Source organism: Cryptomeria japonica, chromosome 8, assembly GCF_030272615.1.
Source record: "Cryptomeria japonica chromosome 8, Sugi_1.0, whole genome shotgun sequence".
Taxonomy (NCBI): Eukaryota; Viridiplantae; Streptophyta; class Pinopsida; order Cupressales; family Cupressaceae; genus Cryptomeria; species Cryptomeria japonica.
The window spans coordinates 589,175,162-589,186,338 of record NC_081412.1 but is presented as its reverse complement, the minus strand read 5'-3'; the positions used below and the strand labels follow the sequence as shown (position 1 = coordinate 589,186,338).

At 32.8% G+C, this 11,177-nt stretch overlaps 1 protein-coding gene across 1 annotated transcript; it reads right to left on the bottom strand.

The window, feature by feature from the left end:
- Positions 1-7,631: 7,631 nt before the first annotated feature.
- Positions 7,632-9,450, bottom strand: LOC131857298 (uncharacterized). Its single transcript, XM_059209576.1, has 5 exons — positions 9,113-9,450; positions 8,795-9,006; positions 8,528-8,698; positions 8,193-8,440; positions 7,632-8,104 (listed from the first exon to the last, which is right to left on the bottom strand). Exons 1-5 carry the CDS (start codon positions 9,255-9,257, stop codon positions 7,852-7,854), a joined length of 1,029 nt encoding a protein of 342 aa, XP_059065559.1. The 5' UTR covers positions 9,258-9,450; the 3' UTR covers positions 7,632-7,851.
- Between the last annotated feature and the right edge of the window lie 1,727 nt (positions 9,451-11,177).

Here is an 11,177-nt window from a genome sequence, read left to right as displayed (position 1 = left end):
CTCTCAAAATTTTGGGAAAAAGGCCAAGGACCGTGTTGAAAGTGCACACGGTCCGACCAAATTTTTTCAATTTTTTTAGGGATGATAGATATTATGATTTTATTGCAGAATCCAAAAAAACAACTGATTTGGAGATGTGTAGATTGGGCAAATTGGCAGTCAAAGGTAAAAAAAAAAAGGATTTTAAAAATTAGGGTTTTGTTGTTTACCCACTGACTTTTTAGAATAAAAAGGCATATTTGAATTGCAATTTTGAAATAAAAACCAGATCTAAAACAAGGAACTAAAATTTTGCACTTCACAAGCTTAATGTTCACAAAATAAAAAATTAGGGTTTCAATACAATTAACCTCTTAAATTTGCAAATAGATCAAACTTGGAAATGAAATTTTAAAATTCAAATTGCACTTAATTAGATCTAATAATGAGAATTTAGAATTACTATTTCAGATGTTGGGTTCACCAAAATGTAAAGTGGAAAATTGGATCCTAGTGACTCCCCACCTAGGAGAGAGAAAGGAAGCCACTAGGATGATTTTCACCTGGAAGGACTTTACATTCAAAAGAGGGGCTTCAATCCACTAGATCGAAATCCAAGGGAAACAAGGATGTAAATTCCAAGTGGATTGCAAGGGTTGAAGTGTGATTTACCTTCTTTTGTAAATGAGAAAGTCAACTTGTTGACTATGTAGAAAAGAGAGATAAAATTAGTGAAATGAAGGGTTACTGGTTCAGGATCATGTTGTAACTTTGGATTTGAGATATCTAGATTGATATAGATCTTCCTTGCGAATTTGAGTAAAATTTGTCAGGACCATGCTAAAAGTGTCCACAGTCCTTTGAAAAATCCGTGAAATGAAAAGGGTTCTTCCGTCTCTGCAAATGAAGCCCAAACCTGCAATTATAGTTGCACACCTACAACCTACACATAGAAAAGAGGGGAAGAAGGGTTGTGGATAGGGGTTTGCCTCAGTCAAACCCTGGTTGAGGAATCAAACTTGAAAAAAAGTAATTGCAAATGCTTGAATTTAAACAATGGAAATGTATACCTTGTAGATCTGCAATTTGTTGATGATGGTTACTTTGCTTCTTGAATGTAATCACAAATGCTGCATGAAATGGCATGTAACATGACAAAACCCTAACACACACATATTCTTGCAAATGAATATTATAAATGTTGCTCCAATGGATGAATGAAGAAGACACATGAAGAAGAAGACTTGATGAATACTTGAAGACTTGAATTCTTGAACTTTTCCTATCGTGTATGTCATAAATTTCCTCCCCCACAAATGAGAAGACTAACTCCCTTTTATACATGCCTCAGGGAATTGATTTACCAAAGGCCAACATCGAGGAAGTTTGGAATCCCGAAATGCAGATAGGACCGGAGGGACCTATCTTCGGACAACCCTAAGAGGGGTAGATAGGGGCACCACGCCCTTGTCCTGCCCTATCTTGGGGTTTGGAAAGGGTCCTAAGGTCATCTGAGGTCTCAAACAAGAAGGGTTCAAGGTGAAGATGCAAAGAGAAGTCTCAGTTGGAAAGAAAGATGTCGTTGCCAAGGTGAGGACCTCAAATGCGATTAAAATTGCCAGGGTCGTAATTTTATGACACTACACATATAATGAGAATTAATCCTCACCATGGCTTTTACCTCATTGGGTTTTCAATGCAAAAATATTGGTGTTCTTGTGTGTGTTTCATTCCTTAATTTTGTAAAAAAAATTGAAAGGTTTAAAGGTTAGTGAATGGTTGAAATTTGATTTATGCGGATTCAACCCTTCCCCACTCTTACTATCTAGTTCAAGTATTAAACAATTGGTATCAGAGCAAGGTTCCTACGGCAATAGTCTAACAATTGAGGCAAATCTTGCATTTGAACAAAAAAAATTTACTATGAAACTAAATGATAAGATTCCTCTTGAAGTAGATCTTGAGGCAATGAAACAAGTTTTCTAGATAGCATATTGATCCTACTAATTGTGAGATAGATTCAGAACATGAACTTGAGTAGATACTTTTGATGATTAGGATAATGTTAGAGTACAAGAATAGATTCAATAAGGTTGAAAGGATAATCATTAAGCTAAAGGCTTAGATTCAAAAACAAGGAATGTAAGGATAAACTCAAGATAGAATCTATAATGATAATATCAAAAGATTAGAAAATGACTTAGTAAATATGAAGATTTAGGTTAAAGAAGGAAATAAGATTGTCAATTGTTTGTAAATCAAAATCAATGATAAGAGATTAGAATGTACAAAACATGAAGAATAATTTGCAACTTGAAATAGGAATTAAAGGATGCAAGAGAATAAGTTGAGAAAAGTTTGAAACCTAAAGGAGGTAGTAACATGCTTGATGAGATGCTCAATTATTGGAAACCACAAAAGAATAAGAGTGTACTTGGTTTTGAAAAAGGATATTTTTCTAAGGTTAAGAAAGGAAAAGAAAGGGTTCAAGATGAATCCAAGGAGATAGAGGGAAATTAGAATAAATTTACTCAAGTTTGGAACAAGAGAATGAACTTCAAAAGATCAATTTCTAATCAATATTCTCAAACCAAGTATCCTCAACCTTTGAATGATAATTATTTATCTCACAATAATATTGAAAACAAATCTACAAAATGTAGAAGTAGGGTGAACATAAACTCATTTGGAACTAGGTCTCAACCATTTAATGGTCAATGTTATGCATGCAATAAATATAGTCATAGGGCAAGTGAATGTAGAAGTAGACTGATGAGGAATGGTTTCATGAATATGAGAAATGCTATGAATACTCAATAATTCAACAACTACTGTTATACATGCAACAAGTTTGGTCATGCAAGGTAGCTAACTGTAGATCTAATGTAAAAATGTGTGGAAACAATCCGCAATAGGTTATTACATGTTATACTTGTAACAAACATGGAAATCTTGCTATGTTTTGCAAGCGAAAGAATGTTAGGTGTTTTGATCTACAGAAGAAGGTTCATTAGATAAAGAAAGAAATGGGAAATATGTGAGTGCAAAATTTAGAAAATAAGGAAGATGATAAGGAAAATAATGGATATGTACCTCAAATTGGTGTAGATGGTTCTTTCAAAAACTAAATTAAAAGAGATATTTATTTAAGGGGAGTTATATTTATAGATTTATAGGTTGCCCTTTAGCACCTGCCCTATTTGTCATTGCATCCAATGCTATCCACTATTTGCTAAGGGAGGCATTACTTGTCCCTAAAATTAAAGGTATAACACTCCCTGATAAGAACGATTTGATTAACATCCAATTTGCAAATGACACTGTCATTTTTGTGGAACTTGAAGAAGAAAATACAGTTAATCTAATTAAGAAACTTGACTTGTTTAGCCCTGACTCTAGGGCAAATGTATCCAATAACAAATTCCATTATGTTAGGGTGGATGAATACACACCCAACATGGATCAATAAGATTGAATTTCAATGGGGTGGTCCTAATAAGCTTGTTAGATACCTTGGAATCTCATTTGCTATCAACCCTAACATGAAAGAGATGTGACTTTGGATTAAGAATAAAATTGATTGATGGGACAAGAAGTTCCTATCTCTAGGAGGTAGATTATATATTTGTCAAAAAATTATGTCCTCATATAGCTATATTATGACTCGATCCGACACTTTAATAATTATTAGGTAAATGATATTTAAAATAAGATTAGAGATTTCCTATGGTTAAATAGAAAAGGTAAAAGGAAGAAGCACTCTATCAAGTGGGAGTAGTGTTGTATGGACAAAGGTTATGGGCGATTAGGGATTAAAGACTTAAGGTTGCATGACATTCCCTAGATAGTAAATAGATTATGAAGGCTCTTAAGGGAGATGAGCCTTGGAAGGTTTTGGTATGGAATAATATATTGTTGGTTGTTCCCAAGAATTCCTATAAATGGAAAGATCTACCACTTAGTGGCCTCCTTATTAGGAAGTAAAGTATTTCCCCTATAGGTTTTGTAGTTTTTCATGGCCTATGGAAGGCTTGGGAACTGGTTAAGCATAACCTTTGGTAAACTACCATTTCTTGCAAAACAATAACAAGGCTATCCAGGGACAAAGGTCCATTTGGTGGAACCTTGAACATAAAAATAAGCTCCTCATTCTTCTTCAGGGGTGTTCAGTCCATAGTTGGAACTAGAAAGGTATTCAATGCTTCAATAATATTATTAATAATGGACAGTTGATGGACTGGCCATCTCTTAGTCAGAAGTATGATCTGCCTTAGTCCAATTGGAGAATGTTCTCCATTATGAGGGAAGCCTGTAAGGGTATCCAAACCACTATAAATTGCATTAATTATAGTGATTAATATGGAGTTGAAATATAATCATGGTATTGTATTATGTAATACCAAAGCTAAACTTATTTATAAATCTCTTGTTAACAATATTCGTGTCTTTGATTAGTTGAATAATAAGTGGAATGTTAAGCTAGATGCTAAAAAGTGGCAGAATTACTTCAAAATGATCTAGTCAAATATTCTTGAACCCAAGAAAGCATGCTTTTGATGGTTTCTTATCTTACAATGTTTACCCTACAAGATTAGAAGTAGTGACATTGATGTGTCATCCTTTGCAGAAAACTTGAAACTATCAAGCATATATTTTTTGATTGCTTATTTGTAAAAGAGATTGGTATCTGTTATGTGCAAATCTAAATAATTGGGACATTAATAAGGAAATTAACTAGTGTGAAATTCTTACTAGTTCTATTTGTAATATTGATAAGATGTATAATAGATTTTGGTTATCACTAACTACTAATATTTTGCGGTTTCTCTGGAAGGCAAGGAACAAAGTGAAGTTTAGTGGGAAGCAGAGGGCACTTACTGAGTCATCTAAGATACTCACACTTTTCTCTATGGTTGTGCAGGTATCTATGACAATGGAGATATAAAATGCTAATCTTTTGAAGCTTGTTAGAGATGGATCATATAGAGTAAACAAAGAAGTAAGGTATGACCATACATGGTCAAACAATTAGTTTGAAAATCCAACTTTCCATAAAGAAATGATGAAATTCTAGAACAAATATAAGGAAAGACCGGTGTCTAAGGAGAAGGAAGTCACTGATAGGAAAGTGCATGGAGTAAGAGTCCATCTCAATGAAGGAGATATGCTAGGTATGGATGCAACAAGATCAAATGAAGAATCTTTTGTTTTGTCCCCCCCACTGGGATGAAAGAATGAGACCATAATAGTGAAAGCAATAACTACCAAAGCTAGTAGAGTTAGCTATAACAGTTCACACATTGGGATAATAATGCAGACTTAGTAAATGCAAGATTAAATATAGCAGAAAATATGATAGTTATCTCTCTTTTTGCTGTATATTCAATGCAAAATTTATCCATTGTTCATGTGATAGTTTATAGTTTTGGGCTAGGACTATTAGTGAAGGCTTAATGTTGTTTATAATGTTGTAGTTTATATTGTACACCAACACTATGTGAAGTGTTTTTAGTTTCAGAATTGGGTACTTATCTTGATTTGTGATTTGTGATTTGTTGATATGCATTTTTTAAAGTATGATTCAACTATACTTAATAAAAAAAATAAAAAATTATGAACTTTTAAACACACTAAAAATAAAATAGATTAATTTATAAGATGTTTGTAATATCGTTATTTTTATAAATTCAAGTTTCATCTTCTATTTTTTCAATTGACATTATACATTATGTTCAAATATAATTTAATATAAATTAGAATTCTTTATAAGATGTTTCTGATATCACAAGTAACATGGTGTTATAACTTCACAAACTCAAGATTCATCATTTGATTTTTCAATTGAAATCATACATTATATTCAAATATATGTTCATCTAGGCTTCTGTATTCTAAGAATTTTTTCTTATGTTAACATTTGAAAAGGGCACAATAGATGTTGGTGATATAAAGATGGTAAGTTAGATGTTCACACACAAAATATGGGACACGTTAATAGTAAAATGTAAAATATAAAAATAAAAGTTAGATATACAAACCTTACTAAAATTTAATGGGTTTTTACTATATACAAATCAAGAGGTATTAGTTGGAAAGTGGCATAACAAATATTGGTGATGTAAAAAGTGTGATATCAAGTGATGATTGATAACAACATGCGATCCAAACATTCATGCAAAACAATTGTTACATAGTTGGATATAGAAATAACATGCAATATTCATTATGGATTGTGGAAATTTGATGCCTCTAGTTCACACATAAATACAATAATACAAGTTATGTTAATAATAAAAAAAGAAGAAGTTAAATTGTTATATCCTTGTCTACGCTAACTCTTGGTAGAAACGTCACATGCATTATTATTTTTTGAAATGAGTGTAATGAATCAATACTTTGATATTAAAGTAATGTAGTAGTCTTGGTACTTAAATTGAAATTGCTCATTCATTTGAATTAACTGTACTTATATTTTGAAACTCGGTTAACCATTTTAAACTTTTACTTATATTATACATAAAATTTCTTAATTATATATGAATATGGCATAGAAATAATGTATCCATTTCAATGCTACTATAATGATGCATTGTTTAATAGAAAATTTAAGAAAAAAAAACAACACAATAATTGAAAGTTATTGTATTTATTTTCATTGTATTTGTAAATAATAATTCATATTTATAATTTGTGATATATTTGAAATCATTCCATTATAATATGTTCATCAATATTTATTAAATTAGTACATTTATAGAAATGTTATAAATTAATAAAAATTATTTAAAAATATTATAAAATGATCAATAGCCATATATAACTAATCTTATTAACCAAACATTTAAATGTGTCTAGTGGCCATCTTATTAAACTTTTATAGTTGAACTAATTGATTTTCTTTTCTATCATTATTCTTTATTTCATCCTTCAATTATTGGATAACTGTAATGGTACACTTGGAAATTTTGTGTGATTTCAATGGGTTAATCGATATTTTGAATAATTATAACATAAGAAATTTGGAATCTGTGATTGGGTTTAGTATGATTAAGGGTAAGATCTTATGGAGGGGGCTTCTTAAAAAAATTCAGTGGATGTTAATGAGATTTTTTAGGAATATTTTAAAGCTGCCCCTCTCAGTGAATTTAGTGTGCGATTCAGTTTAAAAGTTTAAATTCCAAAACTTAGGAAAGCTGATGGTCTCAAGAAGAATAATGTAAATAAACATATTTTTCCTTCTATTTCTAATCTAAATTATTAGATAATTGACAAATAACATAAAAATTCCTAAACTGGTCTTGCCCCACCCCAATTTCACCTTATGCAGCCCCAAAAATTAGAAAAAAGAATCCAAATAATCCTGTAGTATAATCTTTTTGTCTTATAGAACCTTCTACTTTACAAAAATAGATCCAACTTTATCTTAGATTTGAAATATTCTAATTATTAATATACTGTTTGGAACATTTGAAGAAACTAAATGCTCAATACTGTATGTTGCATTGATTCATACACTGATGCAACATATCCAAGGCTATTAGACAGGAAACCAAGGAGAAAAATATAAAATTATCTGAACACTTTCATCCCATTGATGTTTTTAGAAGGCGGCAATTCTTCCATGGAAAATCAGGAGAAGGAAAGAAAAGTAGTTGGAACGGTGTTTTAAGACACCTTTGTGTAAGTATTTCAAATAGTCTTATTATTCAATAAGTACGACATAACCCCCTGCCCTGTTACTTCTACCATGGAGTAAACATCAATCAGGCATACTCAAGCTCTGATATGTGATTATTTAAATTATCACTAGCATGTTCACAACGAACACCAAGAGACTTGCCCACAAATAAAATTTAGCAGACAGTACAGAATTTAAGATAGCAGGTGCTTATTTAGAAAGGCAATGGTAATCTTATTCACCTCCTCAGGGAACTGCTCCTGAACAAAATGGCTTCCTTCAGGAATGAGTTCGATCTCCAGATTGGGCACATCATCCTTGAGCGTCCCCTGATTAATATAAGATTCCATGTCTCCAAATTTGTAAGCATAATCCTTAGTACCCATGATCAGAAGGGTGGGAGCTTGAATGGTATAACCTGTTATTTGCCCCAATCTCCCCCAGTTCCTGTAAATCAACATCCAAGATGCAAACCATAAAAAAATTATAGTAGAAAACACTTGTTGGGTGATTAAAAAGAGGTTTCTAGCCTTACCTTCTCATAGCCATGTAAGGAACTTGCAAAGGGAAAGCAAATCCTGATTTCTCATACAGGCTTGAGTACATTTTGAGGTCATCTTCAGTAAACCAAGCAGGCCAGGGAGTCGCAGGGTCATACAGGTCCATGATCTCTTTACCCTCCTCTGCCACTGGCAGTTCACTTCTTGAGAAAAGTGTATATATATTCCTTACCACAGTTTCTACATCAAAACGCCCAAAATCTTTCAAACCCCTTCCAGGCTCCTACATGCATGAAAAGATTTCAATTAACATACATGTCAATATTAGGTCTAGCAGTAGGTTTACAGCACAAGGAAAAGAATCAGAAACCTGCCAATGTCTGACATAAAAACCTCGAGGAAGCTTGTCCATCGCAAAGGATTGTGGACCTGGTCTCATATAGGGTATACCCATCATTACCATTCCTCTCAATCGATGAGGGTGTAGAAGGTCCAGATAATATGCAACCATTGCTCCAAAGTCCTTACCCACAACAAATACCTGTAAATTCAGGGAACAGAGGAATTAGGGTTGCGAATTAGGGAATCCAAATACAAATTGCCTATAAATTCATAGAATAGAATTTTGGGTACTTACTTTTTGAATACTGAATTCGTCGAGAATACCAATCAGGTCTTCCACAAGATCTACAAAGCCGGCCTTCTCGATTTCAGAAGGGGTATCAGAGAGTCCATAGCCTCTGAAATCAGGAGCCATTGCATGGAATCCTGCATCTGCTAACGCAATCATCTGATAACGCCAAGAATACCAGATTTCAGGAAATCCATGCAACAGCAGCACATCTGGACCTGTACCGAAATTTCATCAATCCTCAAATTAGAGCAAGGTCATACATTGCTGTTAGAAAACCTAAAAATTCACGTCAAGAAGCCAAAATTGGATGATAAGAAATACCTGAACCAGTCTCAGCAACATGTAATTTGAGTCCTTTGACATCAACATGCCTGTGTCGTATTTTCTCCATTGTAACGCACACGAATCGACTCAGGAGACATCTAAGTAATTTAACCCCCAAAAAATTTAAATCTAAACTAAGCATTGGAGAAGATGCTCACTTAGTTTGACTGCAAATCTTCACAATATCCGTCAGTATGCTTTTGTCTCTTGTGCGGCAGATGAGGCTTCAAAACAAAAACACAGTACATATTATTTTGCAGTTCTACTTTCAATGTTTAACTAGCCTGAAAGTTGATTATAGGAATGGAAAGCCAGATCTCGAATTTGACGGTCATTCTATTTAAATCTCTTTTATTTGATGTTTTAAGAACAAGGATCACTTGGTTTCTTAAGGCGACCTCTTGTTATTGAAATAGCTTTTCGAACATAAAAATGCAATGTAATGAAGATCATTTTATTTATTGAGGTAAATTATATTGAATGCAAAATATAATATGAGACCTCATACATCAATGATGTACAACCACAATCAATATGAAAATTACATTCTCATATAATATAGAAATCAATCTACATCTACAAGCTAGGGTTTATTGTTTTCCACCAACTACTAACTGACTATAAAATCTCATTAAGATCCCTTTGCTAGAGTTGACAATGAAGTTAAGTGTATTTCAAGTTAGCATGAGTGATGTTGTAGTGAACCTTAGCCTTTGAAGATATTGGTGTTTCCTACAAGGATGGGAAATCTCAACACAAGATGAAACATGTAACCAATAAACATGTAGAAGGGAAACTTATAGAATGAATCCAATAAAGGGTATGTAATAAATCTTCATGTAACTCATACTATGACGATCCTCGTGAGGATGAATAACCTTAAAATGTATATATATATATATGATGGCATGAATCTTTGGCATATTTGCCAAAGATTCAAGTAGGTCTCCCTTAAGGACTTAACAAGCCATAACTCTTGATCAAGAACTACTTTTGAGAAGCCAACTTATATTCATTTAGAATGATTTTTATTAAAGTTTGATATGAATTTGGACCTTTTAAGATCAATTTTGATGATTTGAAATATTTTATAAGGTTATTTTGGATTGAAACTTTGATGTTCTTAAAATAAGGTTAAAATCTAAATATCCATTTCTACTGAAAGCCATACTTTAAAATGAGTACCTCAGTTTCTTGTCATTATCACCTCTTCTTCTGAGTGTTTGTGAATACACAAGTAACCACCGGAGAGAGTAATTTGTGTTTTATCTTTGTCAAAGGTGAGGGCGTAAATCACCCCATCACTGTCAATGAGGTGGTAACTAGCTAATGAAGGGAACTAGAGATTTGGCCCGTTGTAGATGTTGTAGCCTTTAGACTTCTCATTATAGTCTTTGAAGATTTAGGTGCATGGGAGATAATCTTCTATAACCTTGAGTTGTCGTTGAGTTCATGTGAAAAATCAATGCTAGTTATGGCATCCACTCAAAAGTCTTCTCTAGCATGGGGAGTCAGGTGGTGATGATCTCTGTATACACCTAAAAATGGTCTGAAGATAATTAATTGAATAAGCAATTATTTATTTAATCTCCCTCCCCAATTTAATTGAATTCATCAACAATTTGATTAAATCCCCCCTTTTCATCTACTTATTAATAAATCTAAGGATTTATTTAATAGGTTCATTTCAATAATCCCCTTTGATTAATTAATTCAAATTAATTTTAATTCTTCCCCATCAAATTCATTTCTTCTAATCCTCTAATGAATTAAAACAAATCAATTTATGAGTTATTGAAATTAATTAGCCTTTTCCTATTATTTGAATTTCTAAATTCAAATTACCCACATGCTTCCTAACTTTTAACCACCTAACCTAACCCATTCCATCTAACCACATGTCCCCTTTCCTTGAACACTTTGCCCTCTCATGAGCAAAGCTTTGTGACACTTGTCACTAAGTGTTCCCTTTCATCCAACATCTTCTAGAAGCCTCTTGACACTTGTCACCATAGAGATGACAAATGTTCCCTTTCATCCAACTTCTTCTAGAAGCCTCTTG

What these genes read in the sequence shown, in the direction of transcription:
- LOC131857298 (XM_059209576.1), bottom strand. Translation starts at nt 9,257, where the DNA reads ATGCTTAGTTTAGATTTAAATTTTTTGGGGGTTAAATTACTTAGATGT. An exon ending in TGTTGCTGAGACTGGTTCAG is followed by an intron (nt 9,007 to 9,112) that starts GTATTTCTTATC and finishes ATTTCGGTACAG; the next exon opens with GTCCAGATGTGCTGCTGTTG. An exon ending in ACGAATTCAGTATTCAAAAA is followed by an intron (nt 8,699 to 8,794) that starts GTAAGTACCCAA and finishes CTGAATTTACAG; the next exon opens with GTATTTGTTGTGGGTAAGGA.